Genomic DNA, 20,485 nt, shown 5'->3' with positions numbered 1-20,485 from the left:
TAAGAATGAATATTTCTTTCCACAAACTGTAAGCGTGTGTTTAGTTTAAAGGTGAAAACTTTCTGGTATGCTTCCAAAAGGGAGAAAAAAAATGTATAGCATTTTACAACGTTGTATTTTTACTATTATTATTATATATCTGATATTACTACCCTGTCCTTAATATCCTGTGAAACCTAAGCTGTGGCCTTCCTAGTTTCTGTGCCAAAGAGAGTGATTTTGCAAGCAACGTGGATGGTACTGTACCATTTTAAGATCCTGTTTTATTCATTTTGTTTACGGAGCCTGTGATCCCCACTCCCCACCCCCGCTTTCTCTGGCACTGAAACCAGGTCTGCAGCTTAGATTTCTCAGCTCTTAGAACCAGATCCAACAGCAGCCTTCTTTTTTTGATTTCAATGGTATCTGGATCAGACTCTCCGGGAGGCTGTTGACTGAGCTGTGATTACATTTTCAAATGACAATCTAATGAATAATTACTATTCTTCTCTCTTTGGAATCTGATAAACAAATTTTTAAAACTTATAATACAATGTTTGCATTTCAGCAAAGTATTTGCTCTTCAGCTGTAGTAGAGCACACATACTCTTTGTAAGCTGTCTTATCATTGGCCAATGGCCAGACTCCCTGTGCTGACAAACTGGACAGTATGAAGATTACAACACAAGATCAATGGCATATTCTTGATACAGGTAACAAATAATTTTGATTTAATCATTAAATCACAATGTCCAGACAGCATCCAGCTTACTTTGGTACTCAAAGAGGCAGAATCTGTCATAGCTTTTCTGTCAAGCACTGAAGTTTCTAAATTTCTTCTTCCTTACTAATTTACCTTAACATCATTTCTAAATGTGCAATTACTTTACTATACTAGAAAATACATGTTATAATCTACTTTATTTGCAGTAATTGTATACTACGACTGCCAAGACACCTTGCCCTCATAAGGAGAAATTTCAATGCAAGTAAAAATGGTCTAAAATGCACTAAAGATTTAAGTGGACAAGCCACACTCCTCTGAGGTTGTGAAATAAAGGAGAATTTTAAGCTCTGAAGTTGCAAAGATAGATGCATCATGCACATCCTGCTCTGGAAATTAATGGGATCCTCAGCATGATTTCACTGCCCAACAACTGAATAGTTCTAAGCCTCGCTTCCTCTGTAACCCAACTGCTGAAATACAACAGTTTTTAAAAATAGATTCTAAGAACTATCCCAATGGTATAAAAGCTATTCATACACAATATGTAATGTACATCACGTGTAGTTTAATATAGTTGTTGTAACATGCTTATACAGCTAATGAATATCAGTTGGCTCATGATGTGGTGCTTAATATTTCTTACAATGTGTAAAGATAATTCTTAACAGAATCAAAGGGCCAAGTAACTGTGCAGCCAGAACAACTGTCCAACCACATGGAAATAACTTCTATCCACAGATATACATTGGAGTACAAATGCTATTAATAACAGTAGGGCCCAATTATTCCTACATGTGCTAGCTGACACACTGCTTAACAAAACAGTCACTGAACCAGCCAGAAATGAAGTTATTTTAGACTTTGTTTCGGTAAGTAGCGGGGACTTTGCAGGAAAGGTCACAGTAGTAAGAAATCTAGTTTCAGTATACTAAATATTCAGGATACAGAATGCCTCAGTTTAAATTAAATGACAAAGAAACTCAAAAGTGGGGCTCAGGATTCCAGAAGGGCAAACTGTGCAAATCATTTGTGCTATTTCTCAAAGCCAAAGCAAAAGACTTGATATGCGAGGAAGACATTTTGAATGCAAAAGAAAAAGATGAAGTGATTTTGGATGTTCCACCTCCAAGTGATAAATCTTGAAGAAAAGAGTTTCTCAGACTAAACCAGATGAATATTGCCCCTACAAACACTTGTACAGACACACACATTTTCCAACCCTCCTCAAAAAAAAGGTATTAAGAGTAATCAAAAATCTACAATGAATGGGAAAAAAAAAACAAACAAGAAAAAACTACATTTGTTTTAGGGTCAGATAATACAGGGATGAAGTGAGAACTGCCAAAAAGTCAAGCTGAGTTAGACCTTGGAAAGGAAATTAAAACTAACAGTAAAAGGTGTTTTAGCCACAGAAGCAAAAATGGAATCAAAAAGAATGGCTGCTACACATGAATAGATATTAAAACTAATCTATGTCTAACCCTAAAACGGATTAAATCCTTTGCCTCAGTAAACTGTTTTCAATAAAGATGAAGAGGTTAAACATGAGCAGAAAAAAGAAATCTCTCTGATAAACACAGAAGTAAAACTCAATACACTGACACTGTTGGGAGAATGCTTCAGAAATCACAAGTCCAGAAGTAAACCCTGGCAACTGTCCTTCTAGATAGGGACTATATTCTACAGAACATCAAAACACCCACCACATGTTGAGAGAAGGAAAGAAATAATAGCAGGACTCAGCAGAATAGATAAGGGGAAAAAGCCAAAGAAGGAAGAATAATTAAAGACATAGACTAAGTGAAAATTAAATGTGGGTAATGCCTACTGACGTGGCTTTTTTTTCCCCCTCAAAGATAATACATTTTCTGGCAACAGTAGATGTAAGAGATTGCCAGAGGATTTGACATGGAGCCACTGATGTAACTGAAATGATAAAAAATGAAGATTACACGAGGATTTTAAGGTAGGTAAGGAACTGTGTGAAAGGGAAACAAATGCAAATAATGCAGAAAAGGATGCCAAAGGGATTGACGAATATTACCAATGGAGTGCCATGTACAATATATACTCAAAATGATCATTGTTAATTAAAGATAAAAGCATGCTAACATTTACTGAATGTACATCACTGAGTACCATTATGGCTACCTAAAGAGCTTACAACACTGTAAAGGAAAAGCCAAAGAACCTTCAAGACTTGAAATGTTATAAATGGATGAAATGTACAGAAGTACAAGGTCATGTACATACCAGCTGGCTGCATGAATTTCAGTTATAAACTGAATGCTGATCCACTAAGAGTTGCAGTGGAGAAAAAAAGACCTGCGTGTCTTAACTGTTTACAGCATAACTATTTGCCATATCACACAGTAAGACCGGCAAATGGGATTCTAAAATATAATGAGATACAGTACTTGCAGTCAAGACCAGAAAGGATTAATGCCACTGTATTGAGCTGATAAAGATGTTATCATGAAAAATTACACGACTCCGGTCACCTGTCTTCAAGCAATCTTGGAACAGGTGCAAAGAAATGTTACTACAATTATGAGAAAATGGAGAACCCGTCTTCCACAATCAAGCTTGGATTCACAGGACAAAAAGAGAAAGGATATGCATTTTCCCTTTACACACAGAGAGAACTAATGGTTAGGGAGGGAAAAAAGCCATTTCAATGAAAAAAAAAAAAACAACTCACAACAATAATGTTAGCACAAAACCACGGGAGAATAAATTGGCTATGAATAAATTCAAGGTGGAATTTACAGGAAGGTTTCTGAGCATCAGAGGAATGAGGTTATAGAACAGAATTCCAAGAGAAGTAATGGAAATAAAAATACTAATGAGTCTTACAGTGGAGAATGGTCAGTGTACAAGAGATTATCCAACATGGTTGTCTGGGAATCTGTGACCCAGGAGGTCCCTTTCAGGGTTCTCATAAATTACATACAAAAGGAAACCTATGAGGTCATATTGTCCCATCAACCTCAATAAAACTAAACGAGCAAAACACATAAGAAAAGACTGCTGACCAAAACCATAAAATAAGTCTCTCTCTCTTCTCCCCCCCCCCCCCCCTTTTTTTTTTAAATTGGAAAACCAACCAGAATATTGCTTAACATAAAAGATAAAAGTACATGGTAATGTTCTTGTGTTATTCCATACTGGGTTTTTACAAGGCCAATTTGCTTTACATACTGTATTGTACCCAGTGTTTGGCTTAGTTCAGTTTTAATAACAATTCAGAGAGATTAGCTTACAACATACTGTATCTGTCAATATCTTTCTCTTACCTTCAATGGTGGCTCTGGTCCTGGGACTGTATGTTCTGGGAGACTGTAAAACAAAAAGACTTCACATTATAAATTTAGACAGCTGGATGGCACAACCTAAAGTTTAACTCCTCCCCAACAGAGGTTGCTTTGTGTGTCAGTAGCTCACACATGGCATGTGTTTACAGAAAAGTGGCTCATGGACCCTGCCTGTATTTCTCACTTAGGTAACTATAACAGAGTCAGAAACATGGGCTCTTTTAAAATTTCTTAGTCTGGGCAGCCAAAACAGGAGAACCCCACCTTACCTTTGAAAACTTTGGTTTTTTTAGTAAGATGATATCATAAAGCCCATAACACAATAACAGCACTAACACATAACTACAACCAAGTTAAGATACGAGGCCTCTGAGGTGTGAACTGCACATTTTTTTCTACAGGCCACAGTAAGAGAATGCACTAAACAGATTTGAATGGAGGGGAAAAAGCAGAGTCGCAGACATACTCCAAACAAACAGCTGCTGATTGAGAACACCAGTATGAGGACACTGACTCATCTGACAGATAAGAATAGATAAGAAGTATAAATTAACACAGGTTAGATATGTGGACTCAAATCCCAGCAGCACTGAGTGATAAGGAAAAAGGAAAGAGCGCTGGGGATGAGGACTGTATTCCAGGCAGCGTTACTCAGGCTCCACGATTATGGACAAAGTGCTTTAACTCTTTGGATTTCCTTTTATCCCCCTCTAGAATTGCATAAATTGCTTGAGCTTTTCAGATGCAACTGTCATAACAGACGTAGGAGACTTAGATATTATTACATCTCTCCTCCAGCCCATGTCCTTAGTATAACAGAAGGGCACAATGTACATTTGAAAATATCCCATTCAAACAGAATCACAGAATTGAAGGGGTTGGATCGTGTTATTCACTGTAACTTTGATGACCAAATATAAATATTCAATAGAAATGACCAAAAGGACATTAATACATGCCACATATGACTAGCAGATAGCTGGAACAATGCTTACCCTAGGTATTTTGACAGCTCCTTACTCAGCTCTTCAGTAATATATTCTGATATTAACCCGTGGGCATACCGCACGTAGTCTTCAGCATCAGGGCAGAGAAAAGAAAGGAGAAAAAGAACATTCCCATTATGTAGTCATGCTGCCTTAGTCATGATGTATGCACTACCATAAATCATAAGGTTGAACTAATAGTAAGAGACTTCTAATGAATACACTGTGATGGTTCTCTGTGTTGAGTAGTTTATGTTATGTGACACTTGTAGGTTTATTTAAAAAGTAAAGACTTACTACACTCACTTTGTCAGCACATGTTATTAATATCTGCTGTATGTACTTAACAAAAACTGTTCACTTTCTGAGAATACTAGATATCATGTATTTTTCCAAAGAAATTAAATTTTAAAAACCTGCAAAAGTAAAAAGCTGACTCAACAGAATATGCAATCATTAATTTTAAAGCATCTGGATCTTACAATTATTTGGCAAGCGCTTCAGTACTAAAGTACATTTTCTGGCTTCAACTGAAAACAATTAGATGAGACAATGAGTCTATTTCAAAGTCTTGTACTTAATTTCAGTACTTTATGGAAAATGCCAAGGCCTATCTAAACATCACTGGCAAGACAGGATAATTATCTGTGGAAGTAAGAACTACTAGAAGCTGTTCTCAGTACACGGCACTCCTGCTATAAACGTCTTTCTGAGAGAAAGGAAAAAAAAAAGGTGACTCTTAAAACACGAAGTTCTAAACCAGATCTTTTCCAGTCACGTTCTACACTAGCACTGACTGATCATGGGTTGGATCTTCTAAACTTGCTGTTGTTGAGGCTGCTAGGGAGTAACTTTATCCACACACAGGAAGTGTTTGCCAGAGAGACATTAAGCTAAAATCTCACCTCTGAATTCCACCTACAACAGGCCAGTTCTATCTGCTCATATGATGACACGCTTAAGAGAGTTCAGAAGCACATGGTAAACTTGCCTCAGGGTGGTAAAGAACTATTTTTAAGGTGTCAAGAGAGTTTCCTCTTTTTTTTTAAAAAAAATCAAAAAAGCCCAGTACAAATTGGCATTGAAGCTGAGAGTGTTAACAAACTGACACCAGCATATGCATTTCAATCAGACTGTCATCAAATTCACAGAATCTTCTGTCTGCACTTCTCCTTCCTCCACTGTCTTTATTCACCCAGTCTTTGTTACTCCCTAAGTTTTCTACGGGGTCAACAGAGAAGAAACAATTCCAATCCAAGACAACTTCACCTCTGCACTTAATATGCCCAATTTATCTCCTAAGAAAATTATTCCCATCATTTCATTATTAGCTTTGTAACAGTGAATGGCAAGGACAAGTCAACTACTTACTGTTATAACCAAATATAGAAAATGTACTTCTGCCTTCAAGCAATCTTCACTGACTTCCTTTAGAATAATAGAATGGCTTCAGCTGGAAGGAACTTCAAGGATCATCAAGTTCCAACCTCTGTCCCACAGAGAGAGCTGCCAACCGCAAGATCAATAGATCAGGTTGCCCAGGGCGCCATCCAACCTGGCCTTGAACACCTCCAGGGACGGGGCATCCACAACCTCTCTGGGCAGCCTGTTCCAGCACCTCAGCACTCTCTTGGTAAAGAACTTCCCCTGATATCCAACCTAAATCTCCTCTACCTCAACTTAAAACCATTTCCCCTTGTCCTGCCATTATCTACCCTTGTAAAGAGTTGATTCCCCTCCTGTTTGTAGGTTCCCTTGAGGTACTGGAAGGCTGCAATGAGGTCACACTGCAGCCTCCTCTTTTCTAGGCTGAATAAGCCCAGCTCCTTCAGTCTGTCTTCATTGGAGAGGTGCTCCAGACCTCTGACCATCTTCATGGCCCTCCTCTGGACATACACCAACAGGTCCACATCCCTCCTGTACTGGCAGTCCCAGACCTGGACGCAGTATGCCAGATGAGGCCTCATGAGGGCAGAGTGGAGAGGGACAAATACTTCCCTCACCCTGCTGGCCACTCCTCTTCTGATGAAGCCTAGGATATTGTTGGCCTTCTGGGCTGCAAGTGCACACTGTTGGGTCACGTTAAGTTCTTCATCTACCAAGATCTCTAAATCTTTCTCAGCAGTGCTACTCTCAAGGAGTTCCTTTGTGGGCCCACTTTTCAAGTTTATCAATGTGCCTCCGGATGGCATCCCTTCCTTCTGCTGTATCAACTGCACCACTCAGCTAGATGTCATCAGCAAACTAGCTGAAGCTGCACTTGACCCTAAACACTGTTTGCCTTCCAGGTACTGTTCTCAACTTAGTCTTGATTCGTTATTAACCTGTCAAACACCAGGAATATTTGTGCACCTACCTTCTTTGTCTTCTCAATGAAATACTAGGGTTTCACATGTTAAACTTCCCCTCCTTTCCTCCTTGCTTTTATTATATACACCTGGGTTTCTGCCCTGTGACATATGTAAAAGCTAACTATAATACAAATTTATTCGTAAGTATTGAAATTTCACAGTACTTCTACACAAGCAATTCTCTACACATATAAACTGCACTGTCATGACAGTGAAAAATCAGGCAAGAAAATGACACTTATTAAAAATAAGGGTTGAGTAAGGTCTGTCTGACTTCCTGTCATTCACCTTGCTACATACAGTGGAACTCCTCCCAAAACTTACCTATTTTTAACCTTCAGTATTCCCTACTTCATTGCTGCTCTTTTAAATCTACAAATCTAAAAAGACAAGTACATGCATGCTTCTGTAAGCAAGCAGGAAGGTGGAAAAAAAACAGTGCAGATTAGCGGTTTGATAACAAATTTCAGAGATAAAGTATTTAGGCATAGTCAAGATTGCCACTGTCAGGACAGGACAACTTTCCATTTCATTAAAGTAGAGGTAGGAAAAAAAATGAAAAGCTACTGTAAAGTTAAAGTAACTTACAAGTTTTGCAGCTTTGCCATATATTACAATCTCTGTTCTATAAAACTGTCTAGCTGCCTCTTAAATCTCATTTATGCTGTTCCCTTTGATATCATCATTTGGTAACTCCTTTTCCACTTTGTCAGCAAATTGTTTTGTTTTTCCTTATTTTTTTTTTCAGTGGCATGCAGACTTCTGATTTGCTTTTGTTCATTTTGTTCTGAGCCTTTTTTAATTTTCATTAACTTTCAAACAATTTATTTCCCGGAGACCATTTTTAGGTTTGTCTACGCAACTTCATATCCAAGTGACATTCAGGATGCAGCCCTCACCAGCAAAAAAGGTAACTAGAAGCAAACAGAACCACTTCAGGCTTTCTGGTACAGGCGCAGCCACTTTCAGAGATATTTAATACATATAGTATTGAAGTTTTTCCCCTGAATAAGTGCACTTGTGTGTATTCTACACCTATTGTTTCCTCTATGACTATGTCTTCCCTATGATCCCTTCCTTTTAAGGACAATCATATCAACAGTATTTGCATGCTAAGAAAAATAGTCTTTTCTAGTATAGAGACTTCTATTGTGTGGATACTCATACATATTAAATGCATGTGCCCTACTACACAAGATGGTCTCAGTTCAGCAAAACTCTTCAGCATATATTTCAATGAGAAAACAACTTGTCTGTAAGCTAAGAAGCTAAAACAATTCCAGCTGAGACCTACAGCTAAATTCAACGGCCCCGATGAAGATACCACCTCAGAAAAGTCAAGAGACTCGGTCACAGTATGTCTGAATGTTTCTGTGTAAGGCATACATTCACTGCAGAGGCCACTTTCAGTATGTTTCAGATGCTAACTGTGTTTTAACTACAGACATGCTACTCCACAAAAACTGAATTCATTACAGTGCTTAAATGGTCAGTTTCCTTACCTTCTTCAGCATCGGTGATTTGTTTACCGCTGACAAATGTAGCTGAATATATCCTTTCGCCTACACATATATTGTTGCTTTTAAGTGCTTTCACTGTTTGATTGACCTGTAGGAAACCACAGAATGAAATGTCTATATCAGTGTTGTTATGCACAAGTTAATGCAGTGACAAAGCTCTTGTAATTTTGTTTCAAGCATATAAAACACTCAAGTTATGGACTGTGGTGAAATTTAATATACATTTGTAATGACTAGCATATGAGCTCAAAAACACAAAGAAGCTAGCACGTTTTTGAGCATGTTGCCTTGGTAACACAGCACCAATTTTGCGGCACCCTGAGATGAGCAGAGCTATTCAGAGGGAACAGCCATCATTATACAGGTGAGAAATATACCTGCTAGGAGAACAGGGAATCCCTGAGCTCAGATGGGCTGCAAAGGTAATACTCATGGAAATCAAAGATTAAGGACATTACCAGGCACTGTTATACCCACATCTAACACAGAACACTGTCAGATGAAGAAATTTTCAGCAACACAAACAGGTACTGTTTGAACATAAAAACTCAGGCACTTGCTGCAAAGTACATTTCCCCTAGATTCAAGTGAGGGATGCCACATGGCTCAAAACACAGATCTGAACAAGCCAATACGCATTTTGATTTGAAACATAAAGTAACTCCGAAAGCAAAAGAGAAACACAATACCTTTTTTTTTAACCACTTCAGTGTCTTCTCTTGGCTGTACTTGTGAAATTTCTGACTGCCTATTTCTGAGATAAAACCAAATAAGGGGAAGAAAGTGAACACACAACTGGTTTAGACTGCATTTTCAATACACTTAAAATCTTCAGAGTTGTAGACAGAGTATGGAAATTAATTTGCAACTTGCACATGTTTGATATCAAGGCAAAAAGTTTCAAAAATACTGGAAACATTAAAAAATAAACAGACAGAATTGATATGAGTCTGAACAACCTACCAATCCTTAATTAGGCTCTAATTCAGCAAAGTACATATTTTATTTATATATGTGTAATCTTGTGCTGCCTGAATTCAGTAAGACTTTTCTCAAGCCCTTCTTGTTTGCCAAATCTTCACTGCCCTATGACACCAGAATGGTCATTTTAATTGCACAGTTTGCAACATAGAATGTTGTTTCTATGACTGCTTAAGAAAACAACAAAAGAAACAATCCCACAAAACCACATCAAACCCCACTACACAGTATGTTATACCTATAGTTTATTGAATTCCAGCTCTTTGTAAGGGGCCAGGAGAGAGAGTTGCTTAGGAAGATAAACCATCTGCCCTTTCAGTAATCCCTTTTCCTATCATTTCCCTCTCCTCTCACTTCACAAGGCAACTCTAGCTGAAGTTCTGCCTCTATTCCCTTTTTACGAGGCATAATACAATGTCAGAAGAAAACAGAATTAAAACAGCGAAGCATACTCCTAGTGGGAGGAAGTACAAGATTCATTTTTGATTTATTGAGCAGCATAAATTAACTCGATGATATAAGAATTTCAGAAACTGTTTCCCCTGTGACAACTAGGGTACCACAAACATGTCACTATTCATGTGTGATCAGTTAGCTGCAGATATGTGAATTCAGGATGCTGAGGCAAAGGAGAGAGAAAATTACATAGGCTGATCAAAATTTTAGGATAACAATTATTGAGTATTACTTCACAGAGCTACAGTTTAGAAATGGAAAAGAATGCCTAATGAGATTACACAGGAGATTTCAGAGCCCACAATGTTTGAAGCTTGTTCTTTAGCAGGTATTTCAATAGCTTTTAATCTCCTGTATACCATTCCCATAAATACATACATCTGTTTCATGTCATTTACTGACTCGCTATCATATTCCAACACTCGGTTCACGGAGTTTCCTTTTCCCCTTGCAAACAACAACATATTATTTATGATTGTTTCAGCATTTCCTTCTTTGGGGTTTATTTTGGCTCTTTCAAACTGCATACAAATATCCAACTGTTATGTACTCTTTATGTATGCGTGGTAGGGGGTACAGAGAGGTCAGGGAAAGCTGTCTTCAAGATAAAGTTTAAGTCCATCTCACTAGCTGTAGAAGAGTAAAACAAAAAATTTTCCTGAGTAAAAAGGAAAAAAAAAGGCTAATATACACTTTGCTTCATGAAATTGATGAATTGCAGGTAAAGTAATTAGGTGTGACATTGCTGGCTGCAGTGACTTACAAGATCTGAAAGAGAAGAAGCAGAAAATGGGGGAGACACTCTGGATTCTTGAACCTGCTTCTCAAAGAGCTAACATGGTTTGGGTCCAAGTACAGTGAGTACGATTCATGGATTCCTCTCTTATCTGAGAAAGTTCGAGGAAGGGACATCCTCCTGCCACCATCCCCCAACCCATGCTGAAAAGTAATTCCAGTCTGGATTCCCAGGCAGACTCCCCCACAACAGTATGATTCAGAGTGACTCAGTTAGGGAAAGGAAACATAGAACTGTGAAGCCATTTTCATTAAAACATGTGAAAAATAATTATGCTGAATCCTTCAGAGATCACTTTGTTTGAAAATATTTTGTGTGCTTGACAGTTTTGACTATTAAACTCTAGAACTGACAATATCTGAGACCTCTGAAGAATTAAAGTGAGTTATGAAAGTCACAAACTGCTGACAAAAGGATTCAATATTGGAACGTGGATTTAACATGTGATGCACATTTGATATTGGTGAGAGTTAGCGACTATGTTTGATAATATGAGTATATATTGGAAAGCCTTTTTTCCCCCTAATGTGTCTGGTGCCTATAAAACTGGTCTGAGACATCTGGAAAGATTGGGTTTGAGAAATACAGATGGAATATAAGTGGTTCTACAATTAAATAATATGTTCAGCGATCGGGTAATCGCTATGTAGACTTGGAAGTTTCCCCGATGTATTGTTGAGCAAACTGCCTAAAGCACATTTTAACATCCATTTTCTCAGTGTTTTCCATAACCCAGAAACTCATACGGCCCCTTTTTCCTACCTTCTGGGAATACAAGCTTGGCAATATTACTTAGTTATTCTAATCAGGTAAGTTGTCTTGGCTCTTCATGTTAATCACATCAGACAAGATCACAGTGCAGTTTTTGCCTTGCAAAATGAAACAAAGAGTAACACTTTGGCACTGGAGTTCATAACCTTTTCTTAAACCTTTTCTATCATACCCTTTATCCAATCCTTGAATTTATTAGCAAACAACTTGCAGCACCCAGATTCAGTGAGCTGTAACACACTCTTTCCCCAACTACTGAAGCAGGTAAATGGGAATTTAATCCAGCAAAATGAATTTTCAGTGCCCTTCGACAGTGAGGCCAGGGAAGGTGGACTTTCTACTAACTCAGTAAGTGTAAACTGCGAGTGCTCTAGGGTAAGAACTTGTTATACAGATGTTAAAAGCCTTTAGACTAAATTGAAAGTGAAATAATTATGTTGTTAGCTTCTGCCAAACAGAACAGAGTTGCAGAAGACAGAACATGACAGATACTTCTTACCCTAAAGCCCTGCTCCTTAAATAAGAAAGGCTACGTAAGGGACAAGTCTTAGCACTGGAAAAGAGTATATTAGTCATAATATTGGTATTTTTTACAAGCAATAAAAGGGATGTGAAAATGAAACACATAGAGGGGGATTGTACAGAAAGGTGACCTTGTGCATGACAAGTGGGCAAGCCCTCATGTGTCTATTGCATAACCACAGCTGTAGCATTCTAAGAAATTAAAGAAATTCTAAGAACAAATCCCACATCTTATATCTCGTCTATGGCAAATACTTTAAATAGACATACACATTCTTTTTCTATTAAAAAGAAAATATAAATACTGCCCAAAGACAGTACTGCTGTTTGGAGGAAGTGGCCTTTCAGGAAACTGATCTCACCTTGCCCTGTATTCCTATGCAGAGCTCTAGATTGACAGTGAAGAGAATCTGAAAGCATTTTTCACTTTCCCAGACAGGTGGGTAGAATTTAGTATCTTCTCTCTCACTCACAGCTCCTTAGACAGCATTAGACAAGCTGTAGGGGGACAGAAACTGCCTAAAAGTTTAACGTTAATTTCTATTGGAAGCATTTCTCCCTCTGTGGGAAGGCAAAAGAGGTTTTGTTGTTCAGATGCATCTGTGTTAAGGAAGCCTTTTCAAAAATCACAACTCACCCTAGGAAAAGGGTTGCCTACTCCCACCAATACCAAATGTAAGTTAATGCTTTTCTCAGTTTCTTTTGGAAATCCAGCACAGCACCTAATTCCAACTACTTTAGTCCCAGCAAAACATAGTAACTGTCTCACTGCCTAGATTTTCTGCTGTCTTGTTATCATTTTCAATGGAAGCCTGTCCTGCCACGAAGTTCGAACTGATTCTTTTGGAGAAGTAAGAGCTCCATGTTAACTGTATACATACCACATCACACAGGAAATACTTGAACTTGTGCATCTAAATCCTTCAGGAAAAGCTCACAGACACAATGATGTTCTATGCAATAAAGAAGTCTGGCATTTTACTTGTTAGCAGGAGACAATAACAACTAAGAAACCAGCTCTGATTAGTTTTTCATTTTTATGTCACTTAGCAGGAAGACTGCACAACTGTTTCAGTTGCAGCAGTTACACCTGATTCACAATACTGCAAAAATGACTTCTAAGCCTAACCTTCTGTTTTGAAAGTATAGCTTCATCCTGCATACCTTGAGTGTTTGGAAAGCAAAAAACAGTACTGAAATCGATATTGTAATGAAAGAGCACAAATAAACCCAGCCTTTTCTTGCTCCCTCCCCTGCATTTTTTTCACCTTTTTCTTCTGTTATATGACGTACAGATCGTTTAACACCTTCACACTTCAGTAGCAATGGGCAATAAGGGTACTCTGAGTCTAGCACAACTTGATCCAGTGGCTGGAACTTTCCTTGCTGCTGAAAATACATCAAAGGGATGATAAAAGCATTATTATATTGTTAAGATATGTACACATACGCATATACAGAAATACAGATGCATGCAATTGCCACAGCTTTAAAATAAAGGACTTAAAGAAGATTTATTTTGAATGGTACCACATGACATTTAGAAACTGTTTACAAAGTAAACTATAAATATTTATTTCAAACCAGTAAATATCTGCAAAATGCCAAACTCTTCAACTACTGCACATAAGAGTCCAAATTTAAAACTACATGGGAGAAACTAATGTGAAGTACAGCAACATTTTTTTGGAAGATGACATAAGACACAGGAGTCAACATGTGCCAATAGTGTCTGAGACCAAAACCTGTTGGATTAAATCCAGAGTCATAACTCCCATTCAAATTTTGCTTTTCCCTCCATAAAGATAAATCTCAAAGGAGCAGGGCAGCTTCTGGAACATAGTATTAACCTTTCACCTCTGCAAAGTCAATTTCAGTTTGGCCACAGTATGCATATAAAGTGATTCTGGCAGCACTTAAATAACCCTACACATGACAGAATCATCAAACAAATCTTGCCATTGCCAAACAATGCATAATCACTCAGCACAGTTTGGCACAACTGGCAGCCTTCTCCTTGGAAAGATCCTTTAGCGCATCAGTACAAAGACTCAGTGAGCTCTCCATCCTTGGAGAGTGCACGGTGTCAGGAGCCAAAGCTGAAGTCATTACATTGGTTAGCATGAAAAAAAGCACTTGGGTAAAACGCTTTCAGTATTAATTAATCCTCTTATTAGGCAGACAGAGCCTTAATAAAAATAACCATATATTGTTAAAAAGAAAAACAAACTGAATGCATTTTATTTTTTCCAATTAAAAAGACACAATTACAATGGCAAAACATTATGAGAGGCAAAAACAAAGCTGAAATTAACAACTTCCTGTAGATAACTTACCTGCACAAGCCAACTTGTGTCCAGAAGCAAGACAGCTACATACATCTTGTAAAGCAACAGAGAGCCTAAGCTAAGAAGGTCTATTGGACAGGAGATAGCTCTGCTCAGAGAGACTTCAGCAACCTTGGATCGCACTTTCAAAATGAAAGGATGGCGCAAAGAATGAATCTGCAGAACCCAGTGAGTATCTTAACACTCATTAGTTCAAGCCAGAAAATAAATCTGCTGCATTCAAGCTGGCTCTGCATGAAGTATCTGCCACAAAAGCCTCAAGACTTTCCTTTACTCAAGAGTAAAGTAATTTAGGCAGGACACTGCAGGAATGCATTTGCCTTTAATTAGTAACCCGTAACAGCTCTACGCACTTATCTGGCACCATGTCAGCCTTAGGAAACCCTTAGGAAACAATGTACCTAAGAAGAAAAGGGCAGTACAGGACTATTCCTATGCACAAACTGCAGCAAAGGTCATCCTTTATGCAGTTTACCTCAGCACTTAACACAGACAGAAATATACTGACTCCCTAATTAAGTTTGGTATAAAGCTTTCAAAGGGATGCTGAATTCAAACCTAGAGAAACGGATATACGATGACTGTGAAGTGACTTCTGATGGGCCACCCTGAAGCAGGAACAGATCACAGAAAAACTGAACAACTTGGTATATCCTATACCATAAATAATTTAGAAACAAATACAGAGCAACAGGTTACTAATATGAATGTCTAGTAGGACTTTATTTCTTCAGTATAGAAGAGCAGTTTTTCTGCATTCTCCGCTTGTAACCCAAAGCAGAAAACAGCAAGCCACCTTAAAGGAAATTCTCTCAGAAGAAAAACCTCTTAGGATGCATGAAGTGAAATCAGTGCCTCCATGAAATAAAAAAAATATGGATTCACATTTTTATTTTGTCATTTTTTCAAAGGCAGATAATAAACTATATAACAAGAACGCTGTCTATGTCTTTTGATATACTTAGGAAATTTAAGTAAGGTTTTGCAACATCCACGATAAACTGATTAACCCACTAATGTATTATTCACCTTTTGGGTACTTGCTCACCCCTTTGCTACTCAGCAATACATCATCTCTACAAATACTATTTCTGAAAAGGCACTGTTTCCTTTCAAGTTCAAACTGCCACAGAAAAGTTTCTTCTTCCTCTTCCGCAGCATCCAAATTCATCTTTCTTTTTTCCCCTCTTTCTCAGAGTGAATCACCCACTCCTCAGGATGGGCACAAGTTTGTTTTATTATAATGACATCTATCATTTTAAATTCAATAGTTCCGGGATAGGTTCTCACAAAAGGACAAAAGATTCTCTGCTTCTCTTACAAAGAGCGGATTACATTTTGTTCAGGTTCCAAGCTGATTCATGGAATATACTTCACTGGCTACAAAAATAAAAAGGATGAAAACAAAGATATGTATAGGGTGAACACCTCTGCTTTAAATGCAAACTAAATTTCCCACAGTATGGAAGTCCCTCTTCACAAAATTATCATAATAACAGAAATAATGTTTTCTCCTGAGAATTTCAATGAAAAAATTAAGCAGGCTTACCTCTTTGTCTGCCTTTATGAGATAATAAAGTATCAGAAATAAGGGGTCCATTGGTGTAACAAAGAGCAGGCGTCCATCTAAGGGACAGATATATATAAGTGACATTAGTACTACTAGGCACAGAACTACTACTGGATCATTTCTTTAGGATGCTTTTCAGGACAGTGGGTGAGAAGAGGGGATTTTTTTTTTTCACATTAAGCATTCCAGTATTTCACTAAAATGGACAGGAAAATACTATTTGTGATTTTATATTAAAAATACAGAGAGAGCTCAATTCTCAACTCTGCCAAATGAAAGCACAAGCTTTGTTGCTTCTGACCTGAAGCACCGTTTTCCCTTTTTCAGTGATATATTAAAAACAACAAAATTAAAGCTGCCCTCTATTGGCAGATTTGGGTGTAATAGAACCTTGTTTTGAGATACTAAATATCCTGCATTCTCTGCCCCAAACACAGGGCAAGGCAGCGCCAGTTCAGAAAATACGTCACTGAGTGTTTCATACAAAATTACACCACCATTTCAGAATGATGGCTTACTTGTGCTTTCTGCACAATTGTAGATAATTTGAAACAATGTAACATCAAGGATTTTCACTAATTGGATAAAATAATTGATAACAACTTGACATTAGCAAACTGAAAGCAAATAAATTTAATTTTTTTCTGTTTCAATTCACATGATTAAGATAATTAAAGAAAGAAAATCCCACTGGAACAACCTTAAAACTAACAAAAGACAGGGGGCAACAAAGTGGTCTGGTCAAGGTTGACAATCTAGTGTCTGTAAAACTGAGATCATGCATTGTGTGCAGTCTCTACATCTGTATAGCCGAATTAGCTTGGGGATCCAGTTCACATTTATTTCTAAGCTAATTTCAATTCTTCTGTCCAGAGGGAGTATCGAGGACACAGCTATTTGTTATAGGACTACTTCTACAGTTTCTGACAAGCCTCCAGGATACTAAATGACATGTAGGCTGGAGCAGAGTGAGCTGTTACACTGTACTCTGCTGTCTTCCTTCTGAAATTTGGTACTCAAAACCTAAGCCTAAAATTACCAGCCTTGAAACATGGCTCTATTGCTCAGTTTGAATCAAATGAAAAAAAAACAAATATAAGGCATCAAAATGATACAGATCAGCCCAAGCAAGTAAAACAAAGGTATTCAGGGCCAAAATATTTCTCCAAGTATGGCACTGCCAGCTCCCTGGAAGAATATTACCCAGGTCACAAGGGAACACATTTCCCTGACAAGCAGACTAAAACAACTCCTAATCCCAACTCTGCAGCTATTAGCAAAGAAAGTATCAAGACTACTTATTCATAAACCCGCATGTTTTGATAATAAGACTGGGGGAAAAAAAAAAATGCTAGCCCCTCTCTTAAAGCTTCCATTTAAAAGCTTTCACCTGTACCTCCAGAAAAAAGTGTACAGCTTTCACCTGTACCTCCAGAACTCTATGGAGTTCTGACTCACTGTAGATGTATGAAGACCTCAGAGAATCATGAAATGGTTTGGGTGGGAAGGGACCTTTCAGAGCTGACCATCTAGTTCCAACCTTCCTGCTAAAAGCAAGGACACCTCCCTCTAGACCAGGTTGCTTAAAGCCCCATCCAGCCTGGCCTTGAATGCTTACAGGGAGGGGCACCCACAACCTATCTGGGCAACCTGTTCCACTGTCTCACCACCCGCACAGTAAAGAACGTCATACTAATATCTTGTCTAAATCTACCCGCTTTCACTTTAAAACCATTTCCCCTTGTCCTGTTGCTCCATGCCCTTCTAAAATGTCCCTCCCCAGCTTTCCTGTAGGCCCCCTTCAGGTACTGGAAGGCCTTATAAGCTCCCCCCCAGAGCCTTCTCTTCTCTAGGCTGAAGAGCCCAGCTCTCTCAGCCTGTCCTCGTAGGGAAGGTGCTCCAGCCCCCTGACCATCTTTGTGGCCCTCCTCTGGACTGGCTCCAACAGCTCCATGTCCTTGTGCTGGGGGCCCCAACCACTTAGAAGAGGAAGTAATCATCAACACATTCCCAGAACCTCTTTGATTTCTAGAGCCCTGCTGTGTTGCCCCTCCAACAGATACCAGGGTGGTTGAAGTCCCCCACAAGGACCTTGTTTTGTGAATGTGAAGCTGCTCCTATCTGTTTATGGAGGGTCTCATCCACTTGGTCTTCCTGGTAGAGCCACCTGTTTCAGACCCACACTACGATGTCTCCTTCCCCTGCCTTCCCTTTAACCTTAACCCAAAAGCTCTCTGTCAGCACCTTATCTATCCCCAGGCAGACCTCCGTGAACACCAGCTGGATGTTATGTAGAGGGCAACACCTCCCTCCCCTTCTCCCCTGCCTGTCTTTCCTGAAGAGTTTATACCTGTCTATTCCTACATTCCAGTCGTTTCCTTCTTGGCAGATAATGAGATGATTTGCTTTAATTGCAAACACACAGCTTTTCTGTGTTGTTCATCGCCTGACTATTTCTGAGCTGCAGCAGCCCAATTCCATTCAGGAAAAAAATTTCCCCTTTTATATTAAAAAAAAAAGAAAAAAAAAAAAAAAAAGGCAATTACTCCTTAAGGCAATTGTTTCCCAAGGGCCAAAGCAGAGGTTAGAAAGGGAGGGGGAGAATACAGAGTGGACATAATTGGGAGCAGACTCAGTCTTTTGGGTCACCCCCAGAGGGAATAAGGAAAAGCTCACAGACGTACTGCTTGCATTGCTATATACACCTGCAAAGTACATTTAAATGTTAACACACATTTGGGATATTGCCATTAAAGAATGTATATGTCTGGTGGGGTCACTATTTATTTTATTATTATAAATGGTCTTTTTTCTAGTTACAAATGTACAAAAAGGACACACGTCTCCTGAATGGATACTAATTACACAGCCTATTGAAATCCTGGGAGCGAAGCACTACACCAGGGACAACCTTAATGAGAAAGGATTGTTACAGCCATCACAAGTGGTTACACAAACTTCTTTCTCATTTTCAGAAAGATGAGCTAGGATCAGAGACTACGATGCTACAGACGAGGTCACTTAGACACAGCACTGAAATGGCACCTTCAGACAGCAGGCTTATTCCACAGCACTTACAGAGAACACTGCAGAGGTAATTAAAAGAAAACCAGATCAAACCACACTCCAGTGCTTGGAGTTCTGCTTAGCACTGCTCTGCTTAGCTAGCTCAGGTTTTCCAGCCCTTTTTCCCTTCTATAGGATAAGAAATATTTTACATACACCAAGGACTTTCTGGCCTGACTGACAAGGAAAGCTAAGTATTTTATGGCACTTCGGTTTAAACACAACTGAACGACTCCCCCATCCCACCATTCCCCTCCTCAAAGACAAATGAACATCTGTCTAATTGAAGTTGCCAAAGGCAGCCTTTTAAAAAGAGACCACAAAGCCCCTAGTCCTGCTTAAATCCAGATGGCAAATGAGTGTGTCAGAAGGTGGGGATGTGATGCAGCATGCCTCAAACAACTAAGAGAAACACCTGTAAATTTAATAGAAGAAAGAGAGAAGGTCTCTTGGTATGAACATTAGTTACCGTTGCGGGAAGGATACATATACATTACTCACCTTGTTGAACAGTCTCACCTATAAACCAGGAACGATATTCCTCATGAAAAGCTTTTACTTCAAACAGCTGCTGTGCACCACTATTGAATAAGTAAAGAGTTGCTTCCCCTGTTGAAAAAGAAATCTGGTTTGTGTTGTAAGCTTTCACAAAAATCAAAAGAATACCCAATACATCTGAAGAATGTGCCTTATATACATACACACACACAAACATACGCAGATTCTACATAAACTCACTACAAAGAAAGCTCAGACAAAGAAAACTATTATATACAGATGTTCGTTTACCAGCTCTATAAACCAAACTGAATTTGAATCAATAAATAAGATGTGTGAATAGTTCATCTTACAACACAAAGTCTTTGATCCAAACCCAAATCAAAATCACACAAGAAATTATTTTTTGTCTGTACTGAAGGGGGAAGGTGGAAACCCAGAAAATTTTTCCCTTCCTTCTCTCATGCTCATCTTCAAGATATCAGAAGTAATGTTAGGGGAACAAAACCTTCAAGAGACCGTGTGATATCTTTTTTTGTGCATCTAAGCAGACAGCATTAACTCAGTATGAGTAGACAAGTACGGCGAACAAGAGAATAT

The 20,485-nt window shown here is 38.6% G+C and overlaps 1 protein-coding gene and 1 long non-coding RNA gene across 11 annotated transcripts in view; both read right to left on the bottom strand.

Annotated features, from left to right (window-relative positions):
• Positions 1–20,485, bottom strand: part of RNASEH2B (ribonuclease H2 subunit B) — a 55,904-nt gene that overhangs the window by 20,830 nt on the left and 14,589 nt on the right. For 5 of the 10 annotated variants that reach the window (XR_001463297.4, XR_006939305.1, XM_015275704.4 and 2 more), the window contains 7 exons: positions 19,889–19,996; positions 16,301–16,377; positions 13,672–13,792; positions 9,567–9,631; positions 8,860–8,965; positions 5,016–5,094; positions 4,003–4,045 (listed from right to left, as the gene is read on the bottom strand). Coding sequence is in view for 8 of the 10 variants with exons in the window: in XM_015275704.4 (XP_015131190.2) it covers positions 4,003–4,045; positions 5,016–5,094; positions 8,860–8,965; positions 9,567–9,631; positions 13,672–13,792; positions 16,301–16,377; positions 19,889–19,996 (599 nt within the window). In the remaining 2 variants the exon portion in view is untranslated. The remainder of the gene's footprint in view (positions 1–4,002; positions 4,046–5,015; positions 5,095–8,859; positions 8,966–9,566; positions 9,632–13,671; positions 13,793–16,300; positions 16,378–19,888; positions 19,997–20,485) is intronic. The other 5 variants (NM_001030826.2, XM_015275698.4, XM_046941751.1 and 2 more) reach the window with 3 other exon arrangements.
• On the bottom strand, positions 16,665–19,491 carry LOC124417169. The gene is made up of 2 exons (XR_006931359.1): positions 17,751–19,491; positions 16,665–17,717 (listed from the first exon to the last, which is right to left on the bottom strand). It is a non-coding gene; the product is annotated as an uncharacterized LOC124417169 (long non-coding RNA).

The sequence above is a fragment of the Gallus gallus genome, chromosome 1, assembly GCF_016699485.2.
Source record: "Gallus gallus isolate bGalGal1 chromosome 1, bGalGal1.mat.broiler.GRCg7b, whole genome shotgun sequence".
In the NCBI taxonomy this organism is placed as follows: Eukaryota; Metazoa; Chordata; class Aves; order Galliformes; family Phasianidae; genus Gallus; species Gallus gallus.
Note: the sequence above shows the minus strand (reverse complement) of the source record. Positions and strands in the feature narration are given on the sequence as shown.